Source organism: Bubalus kerabau, chromosome 1 (assembly GCF_029407905.1).
Source record: "Bubalus kerabau isolate K-KA32 ecotype Philippines breed swamp buffalo chromosome 1, PCC_UOA_SB_1v2, whole genome shotgun sequence".
Classification (NCBI taxonomy): Eukaryota; Metazoa; Chordata; class Mammalia; order Artiodactyla; family Bovidae; genus Bubalus; species Bubalus kerabau.
The window spans coordinates 183,290,247-183,313,924 of NC_073624.1; the positions used below are offsets into that span (position 1 = coordinate 183,290,247).

The window sequence follows — 23,678 nt, forward strand, 5'->3', positions numbered from 1 at the left end:
TGGGCTCTGGGCCTGGGCTGGGGCCCCTCCGCCCCCCACTGGTAGTCTCCTCCAGCTCCCCCTTTTGGCCGCAGAGAAAGAAACCTCAGAAGTCAAGGAGACGGGCTAGTGGAAGGGAGTGTCCGGGAGACAGAAGAGAGACGTAGGGAAGGTGGGGAGAAAGGTGGGTGATGAAGAGAGAGATGAGAAGAGAGAAATGGGAAAACGGGCAGAGAGAGGAGAAAGACGGAAACTTATAGATGATGAACGAGACAATTGATGGCAGGAGCAAGGCTGGGGAGAGGGAGGCAGACAGGGAGAAGACAGGGATGGGGAGGGGGAGACAGAAGTGGGGAGAGGAGAAAAATTGGAGTGGGGAGACAGGAGAGGGGAAGCAAATGGTGGGGAGACAAATGAGGCAGGGGAGTAAAGTGGAGAGGGGAGACAGGGGAAGGAAACAGATGGAACAGGGAGAGAGATGTTGGGGGAAATCTATTCCCCCACCCGAAGGTTCTGGGGAAGAAGCCAGAGGCCTGAGGCCAAGACTGGGGCTTTGAGCGGAAACTGGGAGGGGGGAATTATTGTCCAAGCGCCCGCCTTGCCCTGAATTTCCAGAAGGTGATGTGGAGTTTCCATCCCCCAGCCAGTCCACAGACAGGGCCTCTGCGAGGGACAGCTGATCCTCAGGAGCTGGGAGCCCAAGCGAGTAATTGCCAAGGAGCTACCCCCTTCTCAGGCTCCCAAGTGCCAGGCGCCAGGTGCCAAGTATAGTGTACACATCATCTCTCTTAATTCGCAGGTCAGAGAGGAAATGATGATCATTTAGGATATTTTAGGAGCCTCAGAGTGGAGAACTTGGCTCTGAAAATCGCACATCTGGTGAAAATGGCAGAGGCGGGATTCGAACCAGCGGCTCATTTCGAACCATGGCCCCGCCCTGGTTTCCGTAGAAACAGGCCCTCTGTGTCTCCATAGCAACCCCTCCGCGGACGTTTTTTTTCCCGCCACCTGGTGCGCATGCACTATTGGTGACGTCATCGCGGCGCCTCACATAGTCGCCTCGCCGGAGCCGGAAGTGAGCGGAGCGGCACCGGAAGCAGCCGGCAGACGAGACCTCGTGGAAAGGACGGCGGCATGGGACAGTCGGGGAGGGTGAGTCGCGGCGGCCAGGACAGCGGGCAGCGCGGGCGGGGTTCCGCCGGCGGCCGCGGGGCTCACCTCTTGTTTCTCGTCCCCGCAGTCCCGGCACCAGAAGCGCGCGCGCGCCCAGGCCCATCTCCGGAACCTCGAAGCCTATGCCGCGCAGCCGCACTCGTTCGTGTTTGCTCGCGGCCGAGTGGGTCGCAGCGTCCAGCAGCTCAGTATGGACTTGAGGCGGGTTATGGAGCCGCTCACTGCCACCCGCCTGCAGGTCTGCATCACCCAGCCCACCTTCACCCGCACTGGGCCTCGTCTTCTCAGTTGCGGGGGTGGCTTCATCCTCGAAACCGCTGGAGGCCTCAGTTTCCCAGGCTGGAGAAAGGGACCTTTATGGGGACCATCGTGCCTGCCTCTCAGGGCTTTGAGGGGCAGCAGCGAGGGCGAGCAGATGAACGCACCCAGCCTGGAGCTTGGCTGAGTGCCTAAGGCTGATGGAAGTTAAGAGGGGACTCGAGTTAGCAAAGCCGGCTTCTCTCAAAGGCCCGAACCAAGTTACTTAACCTCGCTGAGCCTCAGATGGGCCCTCTGAAAAATGTGGTGATGCAGTGTCAAGAGACAGAAGCTTCGGTTAAAATCTGATTGGCTCTAGAGGCCAAGAGCATTCCATTCCTCTCTCCCCCTAGTTCTCTAAAGGGTTAAGTGCAAGAAATGGCATAACAGGTTAGGCTTAAAGGCTTTGCTTAATAAGAGGTTATCTGTGATTGTCCATTTTTCTTTTCATTGTTTCCAGATACGGAAGAAAAACTCTCTGAAAGATTGTGTAGCAGTGGCTGGGCCCCTTGGGGTCACACACTTCCTGATTGTGAGCAAAACAGAGACCAACGTCTACTTTGTGAGTGGATGCTCTCACTCCCCACACCCTCCTCCGCTGCCAGCTCTCATGATGACCCTTGTGCCTCTGAGCTGCCATGATACTGGCTTCAAAGTAAACGCTCTGAAGAGATAGGCAGTGGTCTCCATTTCCCACCCCCTCCAACCCCGCTCCTGAATTACACACCTCAACCCTCACAGATCTTTTCTTCTGCAGAAACTGATGCGTCTCCCGGGAGGCCCCACCCTAACCTTCCGGATCAACAAGGTAAGGACCCAAGGTGACATGGGGCTCAGCTGGTAAAGAATCGGCCTGCACACCCAGAAGACCTGGGTTTGATCCCTGGGTTGGGAAAATCCCCTGGAGAAGGGAACCCACTGCAATATTTTGGCCTGGAGGATCCCATGGACTGTGTGTATAGTCTGTGGGCTCACAAAAAGTCAGACACGACTGAGTGACTTTCACAACAACACAAGAGATGACGTGAGGCCTCCGAGGGGCAGGAGCTGGGTTTGGGGATTGTACCAGCTGTGTGTGCTGGACGGGTGGTCACCCATTCCTCACCTCACCCTGCAGTACACATTGGTGCGTGATGTGGTCTCCTCGCTACGCCGGCACCGCATGCATGAGCAGCAGTTTGCCCACCCACCCCTCCTGGTGCTCAACAGCTTTGGCCCCCATGGCATGCATGTGAAGCTCATGGCCACCATGTTCCAGAACCTGTTCCCCTCCATCAACGTGCATAAGGTGAGCCAGCCCGTGTGTGATGAAGGTGAGTGTAGGTGAAGCAGGCAGCAAGGACCACACTCAGGCTCATTCTTCACCTCCCAGCCCCAAGGCTGAGAGTTCTGGGTCCTGAGTTCTAAACCCACTCATGCTCTCCCATCTGGCAGGTGGAAAATAATGTCCGTGGTATTTTATTTTCTAAGCGTGCATTCATTGAATGCTGATCTAAGCTAGGTAGTGTGTTCCATTTTACAGAGAGGGAAACTGAGGCTACCAGAGGTGAAGATACTAGTCTTAGGTTAGGTACGAAGGACAAGAAGGCAGGACTGGATTCTTTAAATCCGTCTGGCTCCAGAACCCTGGTTCCTGATCCCTGGCATCAGTGGGTCTCAAATTAGGCTTATCAGATGCCAGTCATCAGGAAGTCCAGTGTGGGTAACGTCAACGGGCCTTGGAAGCTGGATGTCTAGCCCTAGGTAGCCCGTGGACACCAGCTGCAGCCCCATGTGTCCCTGCAGTGCTGGCAGCACCCAGGCCGCCCTTCTGGAGTGTGGCCATGGCCAGGGCTCAGCAGGGCCTCCAGCACACAGGGAGGCCCATGGAACACTCACCAGGTGCTGTGCCCTCTTTTCTCTCCCAGGTGAACCTGAACACCATCAAGCGCTGCCTTCTCATCAACTACAACCCTGACTCCCAGGAGCTGGATTTGCGTCACTAGTGAGTTCTCAGTGGGGAATTGAGGGGTTGCCTGGCCCCACGTGCGGCTGCTGACAGCACAGCTGCTGAGACTCTGTGATTGCTCAGTCTCAGTAAACGCGCTGACGCACCGTGGAAAGGGTTGGCAGGGTAGAGCTGACCTGTGACCCGTGGCTCCTGACCCCCATCCTCGCCTCCCTCCAACCCCTGCAGCAGCATCAAGGTGGTCCCTGTGGGTGCCAGTCGTGGGATGAAGAAGCTTCTCCAGGAGAAGTTCCCCAACATGAGTCGCCTGCAGGACATCAGTGAACTGCTGGCCACGTAAGGAGGGCTGGGGCTGGAGGTGGGGAGTGGGGGGCACCACGCTCCAGGGGACCCCAAAGCTGTCCTCGGAGCCAGGGAGCCCCTGCTGAGCCCCTAGTGTGCCCCACGCAGGGGCGCAGGGCTGTCGGAGAGTGAGGCAGAGCCCGATGGCGAGCACAACATCACAGAACTGCCGCAGGCTGTGGCAGGGCGCGGCAACATGCGGGCCCAGCAGAGCGCTGTGCGGCTCACAGAGGTGAGGCCCAGTGCGGGGCAGGCCTGGTGGCCCCCCCATCCCCAAGGAAGCACTGACACCCCATCCCGTCCTCTGCCGTCCCTCCAGATTGGGCCTCGGATGACGCTGGAGCTCATCAAGATCCAAGAGGGGGTCGGAGAGGGCAACGTGCTGTTCCACAGGCTCGGTGAGGACGGGGCCAGGGGCACAGTGGGGCCCGCAGCCTGGTCATGGGCGGGCTCACCTGGGCCTTGGGGAGGAAGAGCTCAGTGGCCACCTCTTCCTGCTCAGTGCACAAAACAGAGGAGGAGCTCCAGGCCATCCTGGCTGCCAAGGAGGAGAAGCTGCGGCTCAAGGCCCAGAGACAGGACCAGCAGGCCCAGAATGTTCGGCGCAAGCGGGAGCAGCGAGAGGCTCACAAGTGTGTGGTCACCAGGCAGGTGGGGCAGGGTCCCAAGTGCAGGCTGCCACGTTGACCGATGTCCCTCCTCCAGGAAGAAGAGCCTGGCAGGCATGAAGCGGGCGCGGGCAGAGGCCGATGGGGACAGCGATGCAGAGGACCCCGGGGCCCCGCCAGAGGCAGAGAGGACCAACCAGCAAGAGGAAGAAGAGGATGAGGCTGAGTATTTCCGCCAGGCTGTGGGCGAGGAGCCTGATGAAGGTGTGTGGCAGACAGGGCTCAGGGCACCTGGGTATCACGGGCCTGTCTGTCCCTGCACCCTGGTGGCCCTGACACTGTTGCTCCCTGCAGACATGTTTCCAAAGGCAGCCAAGAGGAGGTGGCCCACTGGGCCCCCAGGCAAGAAGCAGCGGCTGAAGGAACGGAAGCCAGACCGAGGCAGTGATCGGAGGCCTCAAAAGGCCAAGGCCAAGGGCAAGGGCCCAGGGGCCCAGGCCGAGGTGGGACCCAGGGGGGCTGCCAGGAACCGTGGGCAAGGCCGACCTCGGCCACCGAAGAGAGCAGCCTGAGGCCAAGCCTGGGTGGCAGATGGAATGCCCCAGATTGGGGCCCGAGAGACGCTGTGCTGGGCTCCCCTCCTGGGTCTCCAGGCGCAGCCCTCGGTTTCCTTTCATAAAGGAGAGCTGCTTTCCCACTTTGCCCTCTAATAAATTCATTTCTCATGAGGCTGAGTCTGAGTTTGAAATGGCGGGCCTGCTTTTTGCTCCACACCTGGGCCTCTGTCTGCACCTGGGCAGTGGATGTGCAAGGCCTTATTTCATATGCCAGGGTGACACAGGTGTGACCCTCCTGTGGTGCCCTGGGGCCCTGGACCCCTCCCCAGCCTACCCAGTTCCCCCACAGCAGATGAACCAGCTCTGGAGGTTGGGTGCTCTCAGAAGGAGGGAAGCAGGAAGTGGTAGTGAGGCCTGTGCTCAGACCCGCTTCGCGGGCTGAAGGTAGTACTGCTGGGAAGGGGAGGGGCCAGCGGCTTGTGTCTCAGAAGGGAGCACGCGGCACAGGGCACAGTGCGGCTGCAGACCCAGAGGCGAGCCATGCAGGCCTCAGCCAGCAACATCTCAGGTGAGGGGCCAGCACAACCGGGCTAGTGAAGCCGGGCACATCCAGGGCCTTGGTGTTGGAGGTGGCCGGCTCTTAGAGGGTGGGGAGATGGGTAAAGAATCACTGCTGGACCCACTTCCTCCCAGACCAGAGGGATGGGATAGGAAGGCAGAAGTGAAAGTGGAGGAGCCATCTGAGTCATGAAAGGGGTACATGCACAGAGCTCATGGCCAGCCTGCTGGACCAGCCAGGAGTCCAGGCCATTCCTAAGAAAGCTGAGGCTGAGCAGGGTGTGTGAAGGATAGATTACAGAGCTCAGCTCCCCTACGCTGCTGCATCCTGGGTGCTGGCATGGGGAGGCCAGGAACCGGGCACTTCTACCCTCAGGAGGGAAAGTTCTGGGGATTTTCCTTACAGTGGTCATGTGGATGGGGATAGAGCTGTGGAGGAAAAATAAGCAGGGTAGGGGACTACGGGGAGCAGTCGCCAGATTAGGGTCACCTCAGGACCCGAGACCAGGAGGAGGTGAGGGGGACTACCTCCAGGGATGCCTGGTGCATCAGCCAATGCAAAGGCCGTGAGGTAGGTTCTGCCTTAAGAAACAGCCAGAACACCATGGTTGGTGAGAGCTGGAAATGAGTGAGTGGGGGTGGGAGGAGTAGTTCCCTCAAGGCATAGTGGGAAGAGATGAGCACTGGTTTTTCTTCCAGGTAGGTAGGGAGAGAGTCTGGGAGTGTATGGCTGTGACCTGACTCTTTGGCGGCTGTGAGGACAGATGGATGATGAGGGTGGGAGCAGGGACAGCAAGGTGGACCAGACTCCTGATCCAGGTAGATGGTGACACTTGGGGGGACAGACTCTGACATGTGGGACTGAGTTGTAGAGGGAGGTGGGGGGGGCTCTTGCTTCCCTGCCCCAGGCCCTGATGGCTCTGGTGGTCATTGCCAGGTTGTGTGCGTCCCTGGTTCTTGCCCCAGGACACGCCTAATGGACTCTGGGCTTCTAACCTTCCTTGGTCTCTGAGTCCCTCTGTACAAAGGTCCTGTGGCTGGCACCCGCCTTCCTGGCTGTGGAAAAGCACTCTGGAAACATGCCCACAAGGGGCTCCTGGCACACAATAGGTAAGGGTGCCACAGCGGGAGCCACAGCGAGGGACAGGGTTGATGTGCCACACCCTCTGCTCACAGGTGACATGCAGTGCCCAGTCAACTTCTCGGAGGCTGCAGATCGCATCCTCAATGGCCTCCAAGTTGACTTTCTGTGGCCCATGCTGGTAGTCGAGTTTCTGGTGGCCTTGGCCGGCAACAGCCTGGCCCTGTATCGCTTCTGCAGCCGGGAGCAGCGCCCTTGGCCCCCAGCTGTGATCTTCTCGGCCCAGCTGGCGGTCAGCGACCTGCTCTACGCCCTGACGCTGCCCCCCCTGGCTGCCTACATCTACCCACCCAAGAACTGGCGCTACGGGGAGGCTGCCTGCCGCCTGGAGCGCTTCCTCTTCACCTGCAACCTGCTGGGTAGCATCATCTTCATCACCTGCATCAGCCTCAACCGCTACATGGGCATCGTCCACCCCTTCTTCGCCCACAGCCAACTGCGGCCCAAGCATGCCTGGGCTGTCAGCACCATTGGCTGGGCGCTGGCGGTCCTGCTCGCTGCCCCCACGCTCAGTTTCTCTCACCTGAGCGTGTCCCAGCGCCAAGGCCAGTGCTCTGTGGCCAGCCCGGGGGCCTGTACCAAGTGCCTGGGGACAGCGAGTGACAGCCAGCTTGAGGCCTACCGGGTCTACAGCCTGGCGCTGGCAACCCTGGGCTGCGGCCTGCCGCTACTGCTGACCCTGGCAGCCTACGGCGCCCTGGGGCGGGCCGTGCAGCACAGCCACGGCATGACGGCAGCCAACAAGCGGCAGGTGATGGTGCTGGTGGCCAGCGGCGTGGCCCTCTATGCCAGTTCCTACGTGCCCTACTATATCACGGCAGTGCTCAACGTGTATGCCCGGCTGCGCTGGCTCGCCCTCTGCCCGGGTTTTACGAGTGAGGCCGCGGCTGAGAAGGCACTGGCCAGAAGGACATACTTGGCCCACCAGGTGACACGAGGCCTTGTGCCCCTAGCCATCTGCATCCACCCGCTGCTCTACATGGCTGCGGTGCCCAGCCTGGACTGCCGCCACCGACGCTGCGGGCAGGAACAGAGCCCAAAGACCACCACATGCTCCAGCGAAGCCCTGCCCCTCAACGTCACAGCCACCCCCCAAACCTCAGGGCTCCAGTCCCCCGAGCTGAGCCCGTGACCTGGCCCATCTTCAGCCCCCTCCTCGTCACAAGATGCTGGAACCCGCAGCAGAATGGAGGCAGACAGCAGGCCCCCAGCCCCGAGCCCCCAGACAGGCCAGGAGCCCCCACTTCCTCCCCACAGAAAGGCCTCCAGTGGGACCAGGGGGCGCCCATGCCAGAGCTGCAGGAGCTTCCACTCACAGCATTAACCCTGGGCAGGGCCACGGAGCAAACCCAAGATGGGGGGATGGGGGGGGCTGGCTCCACCCACAACAGTGTGATTGACATCAGGGAATAAATGGGACAGCACAAGGCTAGAGACTAGAGACTTTTTATTGCCCTGAAGTCCCCTGCTCCAGGAGGCTGACTTCTGTCACTGAAGGGTCCCGGGGCCAGGGGCTGAGCAGCAACAGCAGCAGCTGGCTTAATTGGTTGATGGCCTAGAAAGGGAAGCATGAGGTGGGTGAGGATGGCAAGTGGGGGAGCTCTAGACCCTTTAGGGAGTCCCAGGACCACCACCCATCTTACATACACAACATGAACTCAACGGGGAGAAAGGGGGACGGGGCACAGAGCACACCAGGGGCCAGACAGGCCTTGGGATGTGGGGCCCTCCACGAGAAGCAAAGGACAGCCAAAGACCCACGCCCCGGGACAGCCCTGGTGAGGCCCAGAGTCAGCCCAAGCATCAGCTACGATGCCATGAGGGGCGGCAGAGGGCAGAGGTCTTACTTGGCCCACTCGACATTGAGGATGAGGTGGTCGTAGCCAAAGCCGGACACCCCGGCGATGGCACGCGCAGCGTCCTCACGGCGGTGGAAGCTGATGAAGGCAAAGCCCTGGGGGAGGGAGTGGGGGTCAGGGACAACACTCAGGGCACAGTTGGGAGTCAGGACCCCACCCTGCCCCCACAGCCGCTGGCCCACCTTGGACTGGCCGGTGGTCTTGTCCTTTGCCAGGTAGATGCGGGAGATGGAGCCAAAGGGCCGGAAGAGCTCCTGCAGGTCAGTCTCACGAGTGTCCTCAGACAGGTTGGTGACACGGATGGTGGCATTGTCATCAGCTGGGCAGGCAAGGAGCGGCGTCGGTGAGGGGCCGGCCCCACCCGTGGTTTAATCATAGGGTACAAGGGGTGCCCGCCCACGCGTCAGCCCGGTGCTGGGGTGCCTTCCCCGCCTCACCTCTGCGGTTGGGCTGCATGGACTCCCCACGGCGGCTGGCCCCATCGCGCAGGCTCGGAGGCACGTACTTCCCAGTCTTGTTTTGAGTGGCCTGCACAGGCTCCAGCTCTGGGGACCAAAAGCAAAGTTAGGTCAAGCCTCCCCCAGCACAGGCCTGGCCCAGGATGCTAGCCGCTCTGGCCATGATCCAGCCCCAAGCACTCTCTCTCAAACCACAGGCATCCGGGGGATCTCTTCAAGGGCTAAAGGTCTTAAAAGGACTTAAAGGTCACATCCAGGAAGCTGACCCACCCACATGCCCTGCCTGCTAGCAGCACAGGAAGAGCGAGAGAATGCACGGCGAGAAAATGCCCAGCCTCACACACACCAAGACAGTACACAGGGTAGCAACAGCCCCCAGGTTCCCGTCCCGGGGACAGGTGACAAGTGGCTGCGCACACGAGTCACAAGTATAGAACTCCAGTGTGTGTGTGTGTGTGTGTGTGTGTGCACACGTGCGCCAACACAGCAAGCTCCAGTCAGGACAGACACACTGGGAGAACAGCCTTCTCCCCTCACTACTCGCAATGTCCTTACACCTGCAGCAGCGCTCACTAGAGGCTCTCACAAAGCCTGACAGCGAGACAGGTGGCGCCACCAGCAGAGCACCCACCTGCAGTCTCTCACACAGACCAACGTGGGCTGTGGCCACAGCCTTGCTGCTGTGTGGGAGGTAATAACCACCAACAGTGGTGGTCCTGTCCAGACCCCAGGTGAGGACCCATGACTCCCAGAGACGCACGCAATTCCTGTGCTCCACTCCCACTCCTCCCCCCAACCCCCAAGCCTGCCAGCCGTATCCCAAGGTCCTGGCACCTCCGGGGAGCTTCTCCTTCTCGCCAGTGGATAGGCCCAGCTGTTCGGCCAGCTCCTTCTGCATGGGCCCCAGCGTGTCCTTGTAGGGGCAGCGGGTGGTCCAGTGGTCGCCCTTGCAGATTCGGCAGGACACTATCTTCTGGCCCTTGAGCTTGTTCATTGGGTCCTCCTCTTCCTGGCAGTTCAGATCCTGGCAAGGCAGGTAGGTGCAGTTCAGACAGGGCAGCCGCTCCCCTGCTGCCTCCAGTAACACCCTGGCCAGTGGCTCCCCCTGCCAGCCACCCCACTTACCTCTTTGCTGGTGATGAATGTCATGGATACATCATCGCTGACTGTGGTGGTAGCTACGTTGGGCCCTGGTGGGTCAAATTCTGAGTTCCCAAACTTCTTCCAGTTCTGAGCTCAAGGCAGGATGGGGGACAGGTCAGGGCAAGGACAAGTGGGACTCCCTCCATTTGCACCCTAGACTTAACAAGAGCCACCTTGAGGGTGGGTGGGTCTTGAACCCTATGCACTGCCCTCCTCAAATGCTCCTTGGAGAAGTGATGACGACAGTTTCTGTTCCCTGAGGGCATGTCAGGCCCCAGCTTCATGCCAGCTCCAGGAGCAGGGGCAGCTCTCAGCCTCATGTTACAGATGAGAGAATTGAAGCTCAGGGGTAAACAGGCCCAGAGCCAACAACCCCTGGCAGGGGCTGTGCAGGTAACAGACCAGCTCCCACCGAGTGATACTCAGGGGTGTGCAGGATCACCCAGATTTCCAGGGGCCTTGAGCTCCTTAAACAACCTACACCTCGGCATTCTCCCCTATAAGGGACCACAGTGCTCCCCCCACACCTTCCTGGAATGCTAGGGGGACTGAACGAGAAAATACTTCCCACGAAGCACCTGGGTCTAACACAGAGTAGGTAACCGTGCAAAATGTATTTACTGCCATCACTTCTGCTGCTACGACCACCTCACAGGAGGGCTTGGCTCTGTTCCTCCCAGGCGACAAGTCAGGAGAAGTAAGAACCAACCCCTCCACTCCCACTCCTGCACCTGCTGGACTTTTCAGGGCCCCCCACGGACTGCACACAGGCCTCAGTTCTGCTCCAACAAAACAGGTACACACAGGGGACTTCCCCGGTGGCCCAGTGGTTAAGACTCCGCACTCCCAATGCACGAGGCGTGGGTTCAAGCCTTGCTCGGGGAACTAAGATCCCACATGTTGTGTGGTGCAACCAAAACATTAGGAAAAAAGAAAAAAGCACTAGTCTCTGAATCATGTCCAACTTTTTGTGACCCTATGGGCTGTAGCCCACCAGGCTCCTCTGTCCATGGAATTCTCCAGGCAAGAAAACTGGAGTGGGAAGTCATCCCCTTCTCCAAGGTATCGTCCTGACCCTGGGATGAACCAGCATCTCCTGCATTGCAGGCAGATTCTTTACCACTGAGCCACCAGGGAACTGTTTAACAGTTAAACCCCACTTCTAAAAATGAAGGCAAAGGGGAAAAGAACTCCTATTTTTTCTCTGAGTCAGCCTTGGAGGAGCCCCCAAGACAGGGGGAGAAGGGTCTTACCTTCCTCCTTGCCACAGCCTTTGAGGCCTTCCGGGTCTCAATTCTGAAGGTGCGGACAATCTGTGGATAGGAGGGGAAAGGTTTGGGCCTTCTGCTCCTCAAGGTTCCTAGAGCCAGCAGATCTTCCTCATCAAGACATCCAACACACCACTCTCTCCTAGTCCAAGTGCCCCTCAAGCAAAGGGCTCCCACCTCTTCCCCAGCCTCACCTTGAACTTCTTGCCATCCTCATCTATCTTATACTCCGTCACTGTCTTGATGTTTCCATTGATGACCTCCTTGGGAGGCGGCAGTGGAGCTGGGAGAGGGGAAGAGACAAAAGGAACTGAGCCCTGGGTAATAGGGACCAGAAGGAAGGAGGCTGGGGAGAGAGACGGCCCAGGGCTGGAGTGAAGTCGGGCACTCACCTCCCGGCAGTAGCTCAGGCTCTGGACTGGTATCCCCAGTGGCCAGGGGGATCCCTTTGAGGAGCTCGCTGGTGACACATTTGTCTGTGACAGGGAGTGGAGGGAGCAGGGGTCAGCTCGGGGGGGTAGGGGTGGGCAGGGACAGGAACTCCCAAGCTGAAATCAAGGGACCTTTGGGATGATGCCTGTACCAGGAGCTGAGAAAGGCGGGACAAAGGGCAGAGGACTGGCCAGGAAGTGTCTTGGGATAGCCATCCAGGGACACGGAGCTGGCACGTAGTAACTTCCAGCAATGAGAAGCATAGGGGATCCCTGGCCTGAGGGCAGGAGAGGGCCATAGGCCTCCGGGCAATAGTATTAATACAAAGGCAGAAGTGTGGCTGTTAAAATTTCCTCCCCGGAGTAGGGAAGCAGAAGTGCTGGCATCAAGGACTTGGGCGGTGGCGCGGCAGAAGATGGGCTGGCTGGTGAACATATGGAGCTGGAGATAGGCTGGCCCAGATGAGAGTGGCGCGGGGCAGGGGCTGGCCGTGAGGGGAGATGCAGGGTCTGACGGCGGTGCCAGGGTGGAGGATCAGAGCAGGCAGCAGTGACGGCCCGGGGGCGGCGGGGGGAGGCCGGGCTGCGGTGACGCGAGGCGACAAGGTAGACTCACCGTCCTCTCCTTCCTCTTCCACCTGGTCCGCCCAACTGGGCTTCGAACTGCGGGGACAAGTTTGTCAAAAAGAGGGATGAGTGAGGCGAGGCGAGGCTCCCGCGGCCTCGACGCACCCAGGCTCCATATTAACTTCTAGGACCGCCCCCTACCCCTAGTCTGCCTCCCAAACCCCCTCCACGGCCCCAGACTCACTCAAAGTCTCCGGTCGGCATTACAAAATCACCACGCAGCCCAAGCCTGGGCCAAAGACCGGAAGTAAGAGGTGAAAGAGACTTCCGGTTTCGCTGCCTAGAGCAGCCGTAGCACTCCACAGCGCCCCCTACGGACGGAGGTAGAGGCGCCGGCTGTGTGAGAGGCTGGGCCTTGGTATCTTACTATTAATAGCTGAATAGAGGCTCGGCTCATTTACCTTAAAATCTTGTTTATTTATTTATTTGGCTGCGCTGGGTCTTAGTTGCGGCATGTGGGATCTAGTTCCTGGACCAGAGCGCCTGCATTGGGATCACTGAGTCTTAACCACCGGACCTTTTTTTATTTACCTTTTTTAAAAAATTAGAAATAATGACAATAAGCTCAATTATATAGCTCTTACTGTTTGCAGGAACTGTGAGGAGGAAATTATCGTTTCCATTTTTCAGCTGAAGAAACCAAAACTGGTCTTCCTTGTCTGGAAAGAACTTTCCTGATTCAAATGACCAAGATATCAAGTCACCCCCTAACTATTCTCCCTCCTTGAGTAACTTTTTTCTTTTCTTCCCCGCCCCCCTCCCCCCACCCGCACGGTAAGGCTTGCAGGATCTTAATTCCCTAACCAGGTATCAGACCTGGGCCCTGCAGTGGAAATGCAGAGTTTTAACCACTGGACCACCAGGGAATTCCTAGTAACATTCTTGGCTCCCTGATATAATCTTTTCCATTTTCTTTAATTTATTGCTTATTGTCCAGCTTTCCCTCTACTGCATGCATTCTCAGTGTGAGTGATATGACTCCCAAGGGGACCAAAATTAATTGTTCTGTGGCAAAAAACAAAAAAACCAACTTGGAGATGACAATGACTTGTGGCCCTCCAAAACCAACCCTCCCAGACAAAATCTTATTACTAAACATTTAATTTCTATTGTTAGGGAGAAATTAAATGTAATTAGATTAACATTGATTTATATTGGAGATAATTCCATTTTTCTCCTTTAGAGGGACTATAATGAAAAAAATGGTAAAAACTGCTGTAGACTGCTGCAGAAAGACATTTGCCTGCTTCATTCACTTCTGGGTCCCCAGCACCCTCAGGGTGTCTACACTTGATAAGTGCTCAATTTGTGGGTATTTGGAACCGATAGGAACCAGATTATAAAGGACTTTAAAAACTAGACTAAAGATCATAGTCTCTTTTATATATATATATATATATATATATATATATATATAGTTTTAAAAATATTTATTTTTATTTATTTGGCTGCATAGAGTCTTAGTTGTGGCATGTGGGAACTAGTTCCCTGACCAGGGATCAAACCCAGCCCCCCTGTATCTTGGGCACAGAGTTTTAGCCACTGGACCACCAGGGAATTCCCAGCATAGGCTCTCTATCCTGCAGGCTGTAGGGTGTGGTGGTAAGGCACTGACATGTTCTGAATGGTGACCCAATGTGACCAGATTTTCTTGTGAGAAAGATTATTCTAGAAGCCTGTAGAGGATAGGGTGGAAAGGAATAAACTAGCAGGAGACCAGGAAGGAGGCTGGGAAAATAAGTAAATAAAGAGGGTGGTTGGGAATTCCTGGTGGTCCAGAGGGCAGCAGAGGATGAGATGGTTAGATAGCATCACTGACTCAGTAGACATGAATTTGAGCAAACTCTGAGAGATAGTGAAGGACAGGGAAGCTTGGCGTGCTGCAGTCCATGGGGTTACAAAGAGTTGGACAAGACTTAGCAACTGAACAACAGTAACAATCAGTGGTCAGGACTTCAGACTTCTATTGTAGGGGTCACGGGTTCAACTTCTGGTCAGGAAACTAGGACTACAAGCTGTGAGGCACCACCAAAAAAAAAGAGGGCAGTCTGACAACAGATGAATCTATTATAAAGTTTGTACAAAAGGTCAAGAAACATTTGTGCAAACTCACTCAAGTTTACTTCAAGAAATGCAAAATCCAAACAATGAAAGTTGCAGTTGGGCAAAACTGTAAAAATTTGATATTACTCAATGGTAGCAAAGATACAGAGAAAAAGACACTCCTGTACTTTGTTAGTGAGATTATGCAAACTCTTCAGATGGCATATTGATGATATCTACTAAAACTTAAATACACATACGTGTTTTCCTTTGAATCAGTTGACAATTCAACCTGTGAGAAAAACCTGGGAATGTATGTAAAGATGTGAGAACAAGCTATCCGAGCAGTACTGTTCATGATAGCAAAAACTGGAAATTCCTATCTGTCCATTTACAGCAGCTGGTTAAATAGATTAAGACGTGTTACGCTGCTGGGACTTCCCTGGTGGTCCAGTGGCTAAGACTCAGAGCTCCCGATGCAGGGGGCCTGGGTTTGATCCCTGGTCAGGGAAGATCTGGCATGCTGCAACTAAGACCTGGTGTAGCCAAATAAATAAATATTAAAAGAAAAAAAGACATGCTATGCTGTAATCTATTAAATGCTATTCAGTCCTTAAGGAAGTAGATCTACTTGAGTTCATGTTAAAAATACATCCAAGAAAAGAAGATGAAGCAAGGTATAAAATGGCAAATGCTATAGGAACCAATTTTTGTACATCTTTAATAATCGTAGATAGATATGTAGATACATTCAAGCTATTTTAGGAACAGAATTATCAAACTGTTGCTGAGAGAATGCTTTGAGAGGAAGCCATCGGGAAAGAGAAGCTTATTTTTAAACTGCTGTTTTACTTAAAATTTTTACCATCTGATTTTTTTTGGTTTAAATATAAACATACATAAACTATAAAATTATATTTTTCATGTTAATATATAGCACACACCCTATGTTACATATGCGAGATGTATATACAAAATGTTTTTAAAATCTTTTTTTTTGTATTTCCTTACTTGGCTGCAGGGTGTCTTAGTTGCATGCGGGCTCTTTAGTTGCAGCATGCAAACTTTTAGTTGCCGCATGTGGGGTCTGGTTCCCTGACCAGGGATCGAACCGGCCCCGTCCCCCACCCCCTGCATTGGTAACTTGAAGTCTTAGCCATGGACCACCAGGGAAGTCCTTTTAACATGTTTTTCATACTCACAAATTTGCATGTCCTCTTCTAGAAGGGGCCTAAAGAAATATGCATCCAAGTGCACAAAACTGGCTATAAGAAGGTGTCCAATGTGGTTTAAAGGGTTGGAATTGAAAACAGCAGAACTGTCATGACTAAGGGATTAGCTAAATACTGCCCAACGAGCTTCACCCCTGTTAGAGAAAACTGTGCCCATTTCTGGCTACCCAGAAGGACCTTAACCACTAAACACTGATGCTTCTGGGTGTTTCGATTTGGCCTCATCTTTATAGGCATAGTTTGTTTCATTGCACTTGATAGATTTCCTACCAATTGAAGGTTGGTGGGAACCCTGCATGGTCAGATGATGTTTATTTAGCATTTTTAGCAGTAAAGTAGTATTAAATTAAAAGTTTTTTTTTTTCTAGACATAATACTATTGTGCACTTTAAATAGACTACGTAGGGCTTCCCAGGTGGCGCTTGTGGTAAAGAATCCAGCTGCCAACGCAAGAGATGTAAGAGCTGTGGGTTTGATCCCTGAGTTGGGAAGATTCCCTGGAGAAGAAAACGGCAACCCACTCCAGTATTCTTGCCTGTAGGATGCCATGGACAGAGGAGCTAGTGGGCTACAGTCCACAGGGTCACAAAGAGCTGGACGCCACTGAGCACATACACACGTATACACATAGTGTAAACATGACTTTAAAAAATTATTTTATTTACTTTGGGCTGCGCTGGGCCTTCATTACTGTGAGGGCTTTCTCTAGTTGCGGCCAAAGGGGTTTCTCCTGTGGTGGCTTCCCCTGATGCACAGCAGGATCTTTAGAGCACAGGCTCAGTAGTGGTGGCCCACAGGCTTAGTTGCCCCACGGCATGTGGAATCTTCTTGGACCAGGGATTGAACCCCTGTTCTCTGCACTGGCGGTCTTCCCTTGTGGCTCAGCTGGTAAAGAATCCGTCTGCAATGTGGGAGACCTGGGTTCAGTCCCTGGGTTGGGAAGATCCCCTGGAGAAGGGAAAGGCTACCCAGTCCAGTATTCTGGCCTGGAGAACTCCATGGACTGTATTGGAGTCTCAAAGAGTCAGACATGAGTGAGTGACTTTCACTTCACTTCCCTGCACTGGCAGGCAGACCCTTAACCACTGGACCGCCAGGAAGTCCAAACATGAGTCTTACTTATTTTTAAAAAGTATTTCTTTTTGTCTTTGTTGCTGCTTGGGCTTTTCTCTAGTTGTGGAGAGCAGGGATTACTCCCTAGTTGCGGTGCCCAAGCTTCTTATTGCAGCGGCTTCTCCTGTTGCGGAGTACAAGCTCTAGGGCTCCATGGCTTCAGTAGTTGCGGCCCCCAGGCTCTAGGGCACAAACTTAATTGTTGTGGCACACGGGCTTAGTTGCTCTGCAGCATGTGGGATCTTCCTGGATCAGGGATTGAATCCGTGTCTCCTGCATTGGCAGGCAGATTCTTTACCACTAAGCCATCAAGGAATCCCCCAAACATGACTTTTATATGCCCTAGAAAACAAAACAAAACAAAAATTGTGACTCATATTTTCTTTATCCATTAATTTCGATATTTGCTTTACTGCAGTGGTTTACAACTAAACCTGCAGCCTCTCTGAGGTTTGCTTGTACTTCCATCGCAGTATTCTTTCTGTATGGAATACAATTTTATTTTTAGTTCTCTATTTATTTATTTATCTGGTGGCTACACCATACATCATGTGAGACCTTAGTTCCCTGATTAAGAATTGAACCTGCACCCGCTTCAGTGGAAGCACAGAATTTTAACCACTGAACTGCCAGGGAAGTCCCTGGAAAACTTTTTCTTAAACGCTGAACATGTATTTTTTTCTTTTTTCAAATCAGGTATTTTCTAAGGGATAATAAAAGGGGGCCAAGGGAAGCATGGGACAGTGCAGAGAAGCCGGAGTCCAAGGTTGGGTGGAAAAGAAGTCCCTGAGCCATTCTTTTGGTCCTTTATCACACACCAACATTCTTTCCACATCCAGAGACTCCACAGAACAGCAGCCAAGATAAGAGCAGGACTTCCCTGGTGGTCCAGTGGGAAAGAATCTGCCTGCCAATGCAAGGGACAGGGGTTTGATCCCTGGTCTGGGAAGATCCCACATGCCGTGGAACACTAAACTCCTGTGCTCCTACTGAGCCTGCGCACCTGGAGCTTGGGAGCCGCAACTGCTGAAGCCCTCACATGCCTGGAGCCTGTGCCCCACGTGAGAAGCCACTGCAGTGAGGAGCCCCCTGCTCGCCACAACTAGAGAAAAGCCTGAACGCAGTAGTGAAGACCCAGTGCAGCCCAAAATAAAAATAATTAAAAAAAAAAAGACAAGAGTGGAAGGAACACTACAGAGGGCGTGAGGAGGGGAGTGTGGACACTCAGGGTGTGGCACCGCTCCCACTTGGAAATTTGGCAGCAGTTTCAAGGGACTCACTGGTGCTCACAGGTGGAATTCCACTTCTTGGTATTCTTCAAAAGCACCAGAAACACACATCCACAAAAGGTCATATTAGGACATGCACATGAACATTCACAGCAGATTTATTCACAATGGCCCAAATTGGGAATCATTTGAATTTGTTTCTGCCATAACAAAATACCAGACTGAACAGCTTATAAACAATGAAAATTTATTTTCTCACAGTTCTGGAGGCTGGGAGTCTGAGATCAAAATGTCCTTTTGAGTCCTATCTCCCTGGCTTGTGGATGGCTGTCTTCTCCCTGCATCTTCACATGGTCCTTATAAGGACACCAGGCCTGTTGGCTTAGGGCCCACCCTAATGACCTCATTTTATTTATCCTAAAAAAATTTTTTTTAAGATTCTATCCTCAAATATATTCACATTCTGAGGTACTGGGGGTTATTCAACATATGAACTTTGTGGGAGACAAAGTTTGTGGCCATAACAGAATTCAAAAATCCATCAGCAGAGCATGGAAAAACTGTTCCATCTCTACAATGGAGTACCACGTAGCAATAAAGGGAAGCAAATGACTGATACAGTGACACGGATGCATGTCGCAGACAAATGAATAGACAGCATATCATTCCACTGGTGTGAAATTCTCTAACAGGAGAAACTAATCCATAGTAACAAATCATCTGTGATCATCTCTTAATGGAGATGGAACCAGCTTGCAGTGCCAGGCAGGTGAACGGAATTTTCTGCATCTTGATCTGGGCAGTTATTGACATAGGCAAATACACAAGTAGAAAGTCCAGCTATCCTTGGAAAAAAAAAAAGAGCCAGATCTTTAGAAAAAAGTCCAGCTGCACATACAACATGTGTGCATTTTAATAATAAAATCTGGAAAGGAACAAATTAAGGATCAGAGTCAGACCATCCCAATTCATTGTTTAAAAAACAATTACGTATTTGGCCAAGTGGAATTTTCTATCTTTGTTGTGGCATGTGGGATCTCGAGCTGCAGCATGCAGCATCTAGTTCCCTGACCAGGGATCAAACCCAGGCCCCCTGCATTGGGAGCGTGGAGTCTTAGGTACTGGACCACCAGAGAAGTCCCCAAGTTCTCTGCTTTATTTTGATTGTAGTATTTCTTGCTTTTTAAAATCCCCTCATTCTTGGTGGTTTGCCTGCTCACTTTGTTCTTGAGACAGCTGGGGATGATCTTGGTCTGTGACTGCTGCATGCTTGCCCAGCACTGGTACCGCTGCTGGAATAGTCAGTGGTAGATCAGTGGTTGTGTGATTGTTTGTCTTAGTTTTCAATTAGTAGTTGCAAATGATTGCGTGTCAGTGTGGACACAGTACATACGTGCGTGATCGTGGTCATTGTGGCGATGATGGGGTGTTAGAAAAGCTTCCTTGTGACACAAAAAGGGGAAACAAGTACTGACCATTCGTTTTGGCCATTGTGGGATTCGGTGTCGTCTTTTTTTCTGTAGCTTGCTTTTGTTTGAAAATTGCAAACGTGCTTGAGAAAAACAGGTTGCCGATAGATACGCATAGAATAGATGAACCTAATGTTTTTTAAAGATGCAGAAAATAACTGAGTTTAGGAACATGTGGTAACGGTGGAAAAACCTAGACAGGAAGGAAACACAGCAACACTTTCATCATGGTTGTGTCTGAGGAAGTAGCAGGCGGGAAAGACAGAGTCTTCATCTGTGCTTTGAATAAGTATTTCATTAAAAACAAAACAATCTGGACTTCCCCAGCAGTCCAGTGGTTAAGACTCCATCTTTCAATGCAGGGGATGTGGGTTCAATCCCTGATCAGGGAATTAGGATCCCACATGCCGTGGGGTGAAGTCAAAAAATAAAAAACAAAAACACAACTTGGCTGTTGTGGAAAACAGTATGATGGGTCCTCAAAAATGTAGAAATAGAATGACTACAGAATAGAAATATGACCCAGCACTTCTGGGTATATACAGAAAGGAAATGAAACTATGGCCTTGAACAGATGTTTGTACATCCACATTCATAGCAGCATGATTCACACTAGCCTGAAGGTGGAAGCAACCCTAGTGTCCATCGATGGATGAATGAATGAACAAAATGTGGTCCATCCACACAGTGGAATATTATTCAGTTTTAAAAGGGAAGGAGCTTCTGGGAATTCCCTGGTGGTCCAGTGGTTAGGACTCTGGGCTCTCACTGCCGAGGGCCCAGGTTTATTCAGTCCCTGGTCAGGAAACTAAAATTCTGCAAGCTGTCATGGGCATACACCCGGAGAGAAACATAACTCAAAAAGATACATGCACCATAATGTTCAATGCAACACTATTTACAACAGCCAGGACATGGAAGAAACCTAAATGTCCATCAAGAGGAATAAAGATGTGGTACATATATGCAATGGAATATTACTCAGCCATAAAAGGAATGAAATAGTGCTCTTTGCAGAGATGTGGATGGACCTAGAGACTGTCATACAGAGTGAAGTAAGTCAGAAAGAGAAAAATAAATATTGTACATAATGTTTCTATGTGGAATCTAGAAAAATGGTACAGATGAATTTATTTGTTGAGCAGAAATAGAGATACAGATATAGAGGATAACTTACGAATAGCAAGGGGAGAAGTGGGTGGGCTGAAATGGGAGACTGGAATTGACATATATACATTACTGTACATAACATAACTAACAACAGCCTACTGTACAGCACAGGGAACTATTCAATGTTCTGTGGTGACCTACGGGCCTCCCAGGAGGTGCTACTGGTAAAGAGCCCATCTACCAATGCAGGAGACACAAGACACGGGGGTTCAACCCCTGGGTTGGGAAGATCTCCTGGAGAAGGGATAAGCTACCAACCCACTTGAGTTTTCTTGGGCTTCCCTGGTGTCTCAGATGATAAAAAATCTGCCTGCAATGCGGGAGACCTGGGTTGAATCCCTTGTTTGGGAAGATCCCATGGAGAAGGGAACCCACTCCACTATTCTGGCCCGGAGAATCCCATGGACAGAGGAGCCTGGCAGGCTAGAGTCTACGGGGTTGCAAAGAGTTGGACACGACTAAGCAACTTTCACAATACTACAATAAAAATTAAAATTTAAGAAAAGATTCTGCAAGCCACAGGGCATGGCCAAAAAACCAAAACAAACAAAAGACATGAGGTGTAGTTGATTTACAGTATTGTTAATTTCTATTGTACAGTAAACTGAGTCAATTATACATGTATATATTCTTTTTCATATTCTTTTCCACTGTAGTTTATCACAGGCTTTTGAATATAGTTCCCTGTGCTACATAGTAGGACCTTGTTTATCCATCCTATATATGATCATTTGCATCTGCTGACCCCAGACTCCCAATCCATCCTTCCCCCAGCCTTCAGAATTGGTGTTTAATGGGGACAGAGTTTCAGTTTCACAAGATGAAGAGAGTTCTAGAGATGGATGGTACTGATGTAATTGCAGTGTGACATTACTTAGTGCCGTTAAACTGCACACTTAAAAATGGTTACGGTGGAAAATTACATCATATGTATTTCACAATTTTAAAAAATTAAAATGAACATGTACACACACACACACCATAAACCTGAAACCAGTAAAAACCACAGTGAGACACTACTAGGATGGCATTTATGAAACAAAAAGTAACAAGTGTGGGCAAAGACATAAAGAGATTTGAACATCTGTGTATTGCTAGCACAAATGTAAAATGGTACAGTTGCTATAAAAAAGTTTTTGCTGGTTCCTCAACAAGTTAAACATAGAAGTAGCCTGTGATCCAACAATTCTGTTCCAAGGTATATACTCCAGAGACTTGAAAGCGGGACCTCAGAGAGATACTTGTACATCAGTGTTTACTCCAGCATTATTCACAATAGCCACAAGGTGGAAGCAGCGCAATGTCCATTGACAGACTGACGGACAAAATGTATATACATACGAGGGAATGTTATTCACCCTTAAAAAGGAAGTTCCGACCAGCGCTACAACACGGAGGAACCTAGAGAGCCTTCTGCTGGGTGAAAGAAGTCAGACGCAGAAGGCTAACTATGATCCCATTTATATGAGATGCCTAGAATGGGGAAACTCAGAAAGTATAGGGTAGAGGTTACCAGGGGCTGGGCGGGGGGAGATGGGGAATGAGGGGGTATTATTTAGTGGTTATAAAGTTTGTTTGGGATGATAAAAAAATGTTCTGGAAATACATAGTGGTGATGGTTCTACAACAGAGTGATTGTTTTGAATGCCATTGAACTGTACACAAACACGAAAAAAGGCTTAAAACCCCTCAAATCTGTCACGATTTTTGACAGAATTAGATTATCAGTCATTAAGTCATTTCTGACTGTGACCCCATGGATTACAGCATGCCAGGCTTCCCTGTCCTTCACTGTCTCCCGGAGCTTGCTCAAACACATGTCCATTGAGTCAGTGATGCCATCCAACCATCTCGTCCTGGCGTCCCCTTTTCCTCCTGCCTTCAATCTTTCCCACCATCAGGGTCTTTTCTAATGAGTTGGCCTCTTCACATCAAGTGGCCAAAGTATTGGAGCTTCAGCTTCAGCATCAATCCTTCCAATACATACTCAGGGTTGATTTCCTTTAGGATTGACTGGCTTGATGTCCTTGCAGTCCCAGGGGCTCTTAAGTCTTCTCCAGAACGATAGTTCGAAAGCATCAATTCTTTGGCGCTCAGCCTTCTTTATGGTCCAACTCTCACAGCTATATGACTACTGGAAAAAACCATAGCTTTGACTAGACGGACCTTTGTGACACAATGGAAGAGTCCATCCAAGGATGCTCAGCATGGTGCCGTTTACAACAGCAGGAAGATGAAACATTTAATTACTTACTATGTGGTAGATTAGTTGCTAAGTCGTGAAGTTGTGTCCGACTCTTGCAACCCCATGGACTGTAGTCTACCAGGCCCTTCTGTCCATGGGGATTCTCCACGCAAGAACACCAGAGTGGGTTGCTATTTCCTTCTTGAGGGGATCTTCCTCACCCAGGGATCAAACCTGAGCCTCCTGCATTGGCAGGCAGATTCTTTAGTGACTGAGCCACCAGGGAAGCCCGATTAGTTATGAAGGAGCTGAATGGATTTTACTTTTGAACGCTCTCTAGTCCTTTAGTCTTGTGATTAAGGCACCTGTGACTTGCATGGCATGTTCCAGTAGAGGCGCCACTGAGTACCCTCCTGAATACATAGAGGTGGGGCAGGTGCTACTCGACATCTTAACAGTGGCCCTCTGGGGTTTGTGCTGGTGAGTGACACATGTTTGTCTGCTTCTGCTTCATTGTCATTTTATACAGGTCTTTCCCAAAGATGAGCCAAAGAAAAGGTTTGTTCCTCTTAGAATTCAGTAGCATTGAGTCAGGCTGAAAACATGGGAAGTCCACCTAACAGATTCTTAAGTAAATACAGGGTCTGTCTGGGGGTGGCAGGCCAGGGCTCCAAGCGATGCTTCTCTTCTTGTGCCACCATCTGTTGTGTGGGGCTTCTGGCCTCGTGGTCACAAGACAGTTGCTATGCTGCCAGGCATCACAGCCCACTCCAGACCAAAGAGATTCAAGGCCACGAGGAAGGCCAACTAAGGCTTCCTGGGGACTTCCCGAGTGGTCCAGTGGTTAA

General features: G+C 51.8%; 2 protein-coding genes and 2 non-coding genes across 4 annotated transcripts; 3 read left to right on the forward strand and 1 right to left on the reverse strand.

The window, feature by feature from the left end:
• Window positions 1-1,056: 1,056 nt before the first annotated feature.
• On the forward strand, window positions 1,057-7,735 carry P2RY11 (purinergic receptor P2Y11). Its single transcript, XM_055544270.1, has 13 exons — window positions 1,057-1,131; window positions 1,220-1,390; window positions 1,910-2,011; window positions 2,207-2,257; window positions 2,567-2,737; window positions 3,357-3,433; window positions 3,626-3,733; window positions 3,848-3,971; window positions 4,059-4,137; window positions 4,242-4,371; window positions 4,445-4,611; window positions 4,702-4,788; window positions 6,639-7,735. Exons 1-13 carry the CDS (start codon window positions 1,114-1,116, stop codon window positions 7,733-7,735), a joined length of 2,382 nt encoding a protein of 793 aa, XP_055400245.1. The 5' UTR covers window positions 1,057-1,113.
• On the forward strand, window positions 2,048-2,132 carry LOC129642632 (small nucleolar RNA SNORD105). Its single transcript, XR_008709886.1, has one exon. It is a non-coding gene; the product is annotated as a small nucleolar RNA SNORD105 (small nucleolar RNA).
• LOC129642655 (small nucleolar RNA U105B) lies at window positions 3,471-3,548 on the forward strand. The gene has a single exon (XR_008709903.1). It is a non-coding gene; the product is annotated as a small nucleolar RNA U105B (small nucleolar RNA).
• A 298-nt stretch (window positions 7,736-8,033) lies between the features above and the next one.
• EIF3G (eukaryotic translation initiation factor 3 subunit G) lies at window positions 8,034-12,683 on the reverse strand. Its single transcript, XM_055566599.1, has 11 exons — window positions 12,574-12,683; window positions 12,379-12,425; window positions 11,724-11,807; window positions 11,526-11,614; window positions 11,317-11,376; window positions 10,046-10,150; window positions 9,755-9,944; window positions 8,900-9,007; window positions 8,645-8,781; window positions 8,451-8,557; window positions 8,034-8,158 (listed from the first exon to the last, which is right to left on the reverse strand). Exons 1-11 carry the CDS (start codon window positions 12,591-12,593, stop codon window positions 8,143-8,145), a joined length of 963 nt encoding a protein of 320 aa, XP_055422574.1. The 5' UTR covers window positions 12,594-12,683; the 3' UTR covers window positions 8,034-8,142.
• Window positions 12,684-23,678: the final 10,995 nt, after the last annotated feature.

What these genes read in the sequence shown, in the direction of transcription:
- EIF3G (XM_055566599.1), bottom strand. Translation starts at nt 12,593, where the DNA reads ATGCCGACCGGAGACTTTGA. An exon ending in AGGATGGCAAGAAGTTCAAG is followed by an intron (nt 11,377 to 11,525) that starts GTGAGGCTGGGG and finishes TCCTATCCACAG; the next exon opens with ATTGTCCGCACCTTCAGAAT. An exon ending in AGACCACCGGCCAGTCCAAG is followed by an intron (nt 8,558 to 8,644) that starts GTGGGCCAGCGG and finishes TCCCTCCCCCAG; the next exon opens with GGCTTTGCCTTCATCAGCTT.
- P2RY11 (XM_055544270.1), top strand. An exon ending in GAGCTGGATTTGCGTCACTA is followed by an intron (nt 3,434 to 3,625) that starts GTGAGTTCTCAG and finishes CAACCCCTGCAG; the next exon opens with CAGCATCAAGGTGGTCCCTG. An exon ending in GCGCTGTGCGGCTCACAGAG is followed by an intron (nt 3,972 to 4,058) that starts GTGAGGCCCAGT and finishes CCGTCCCTCCAG; the next exon opens with ATTGGGCCTCGGATGACGCT.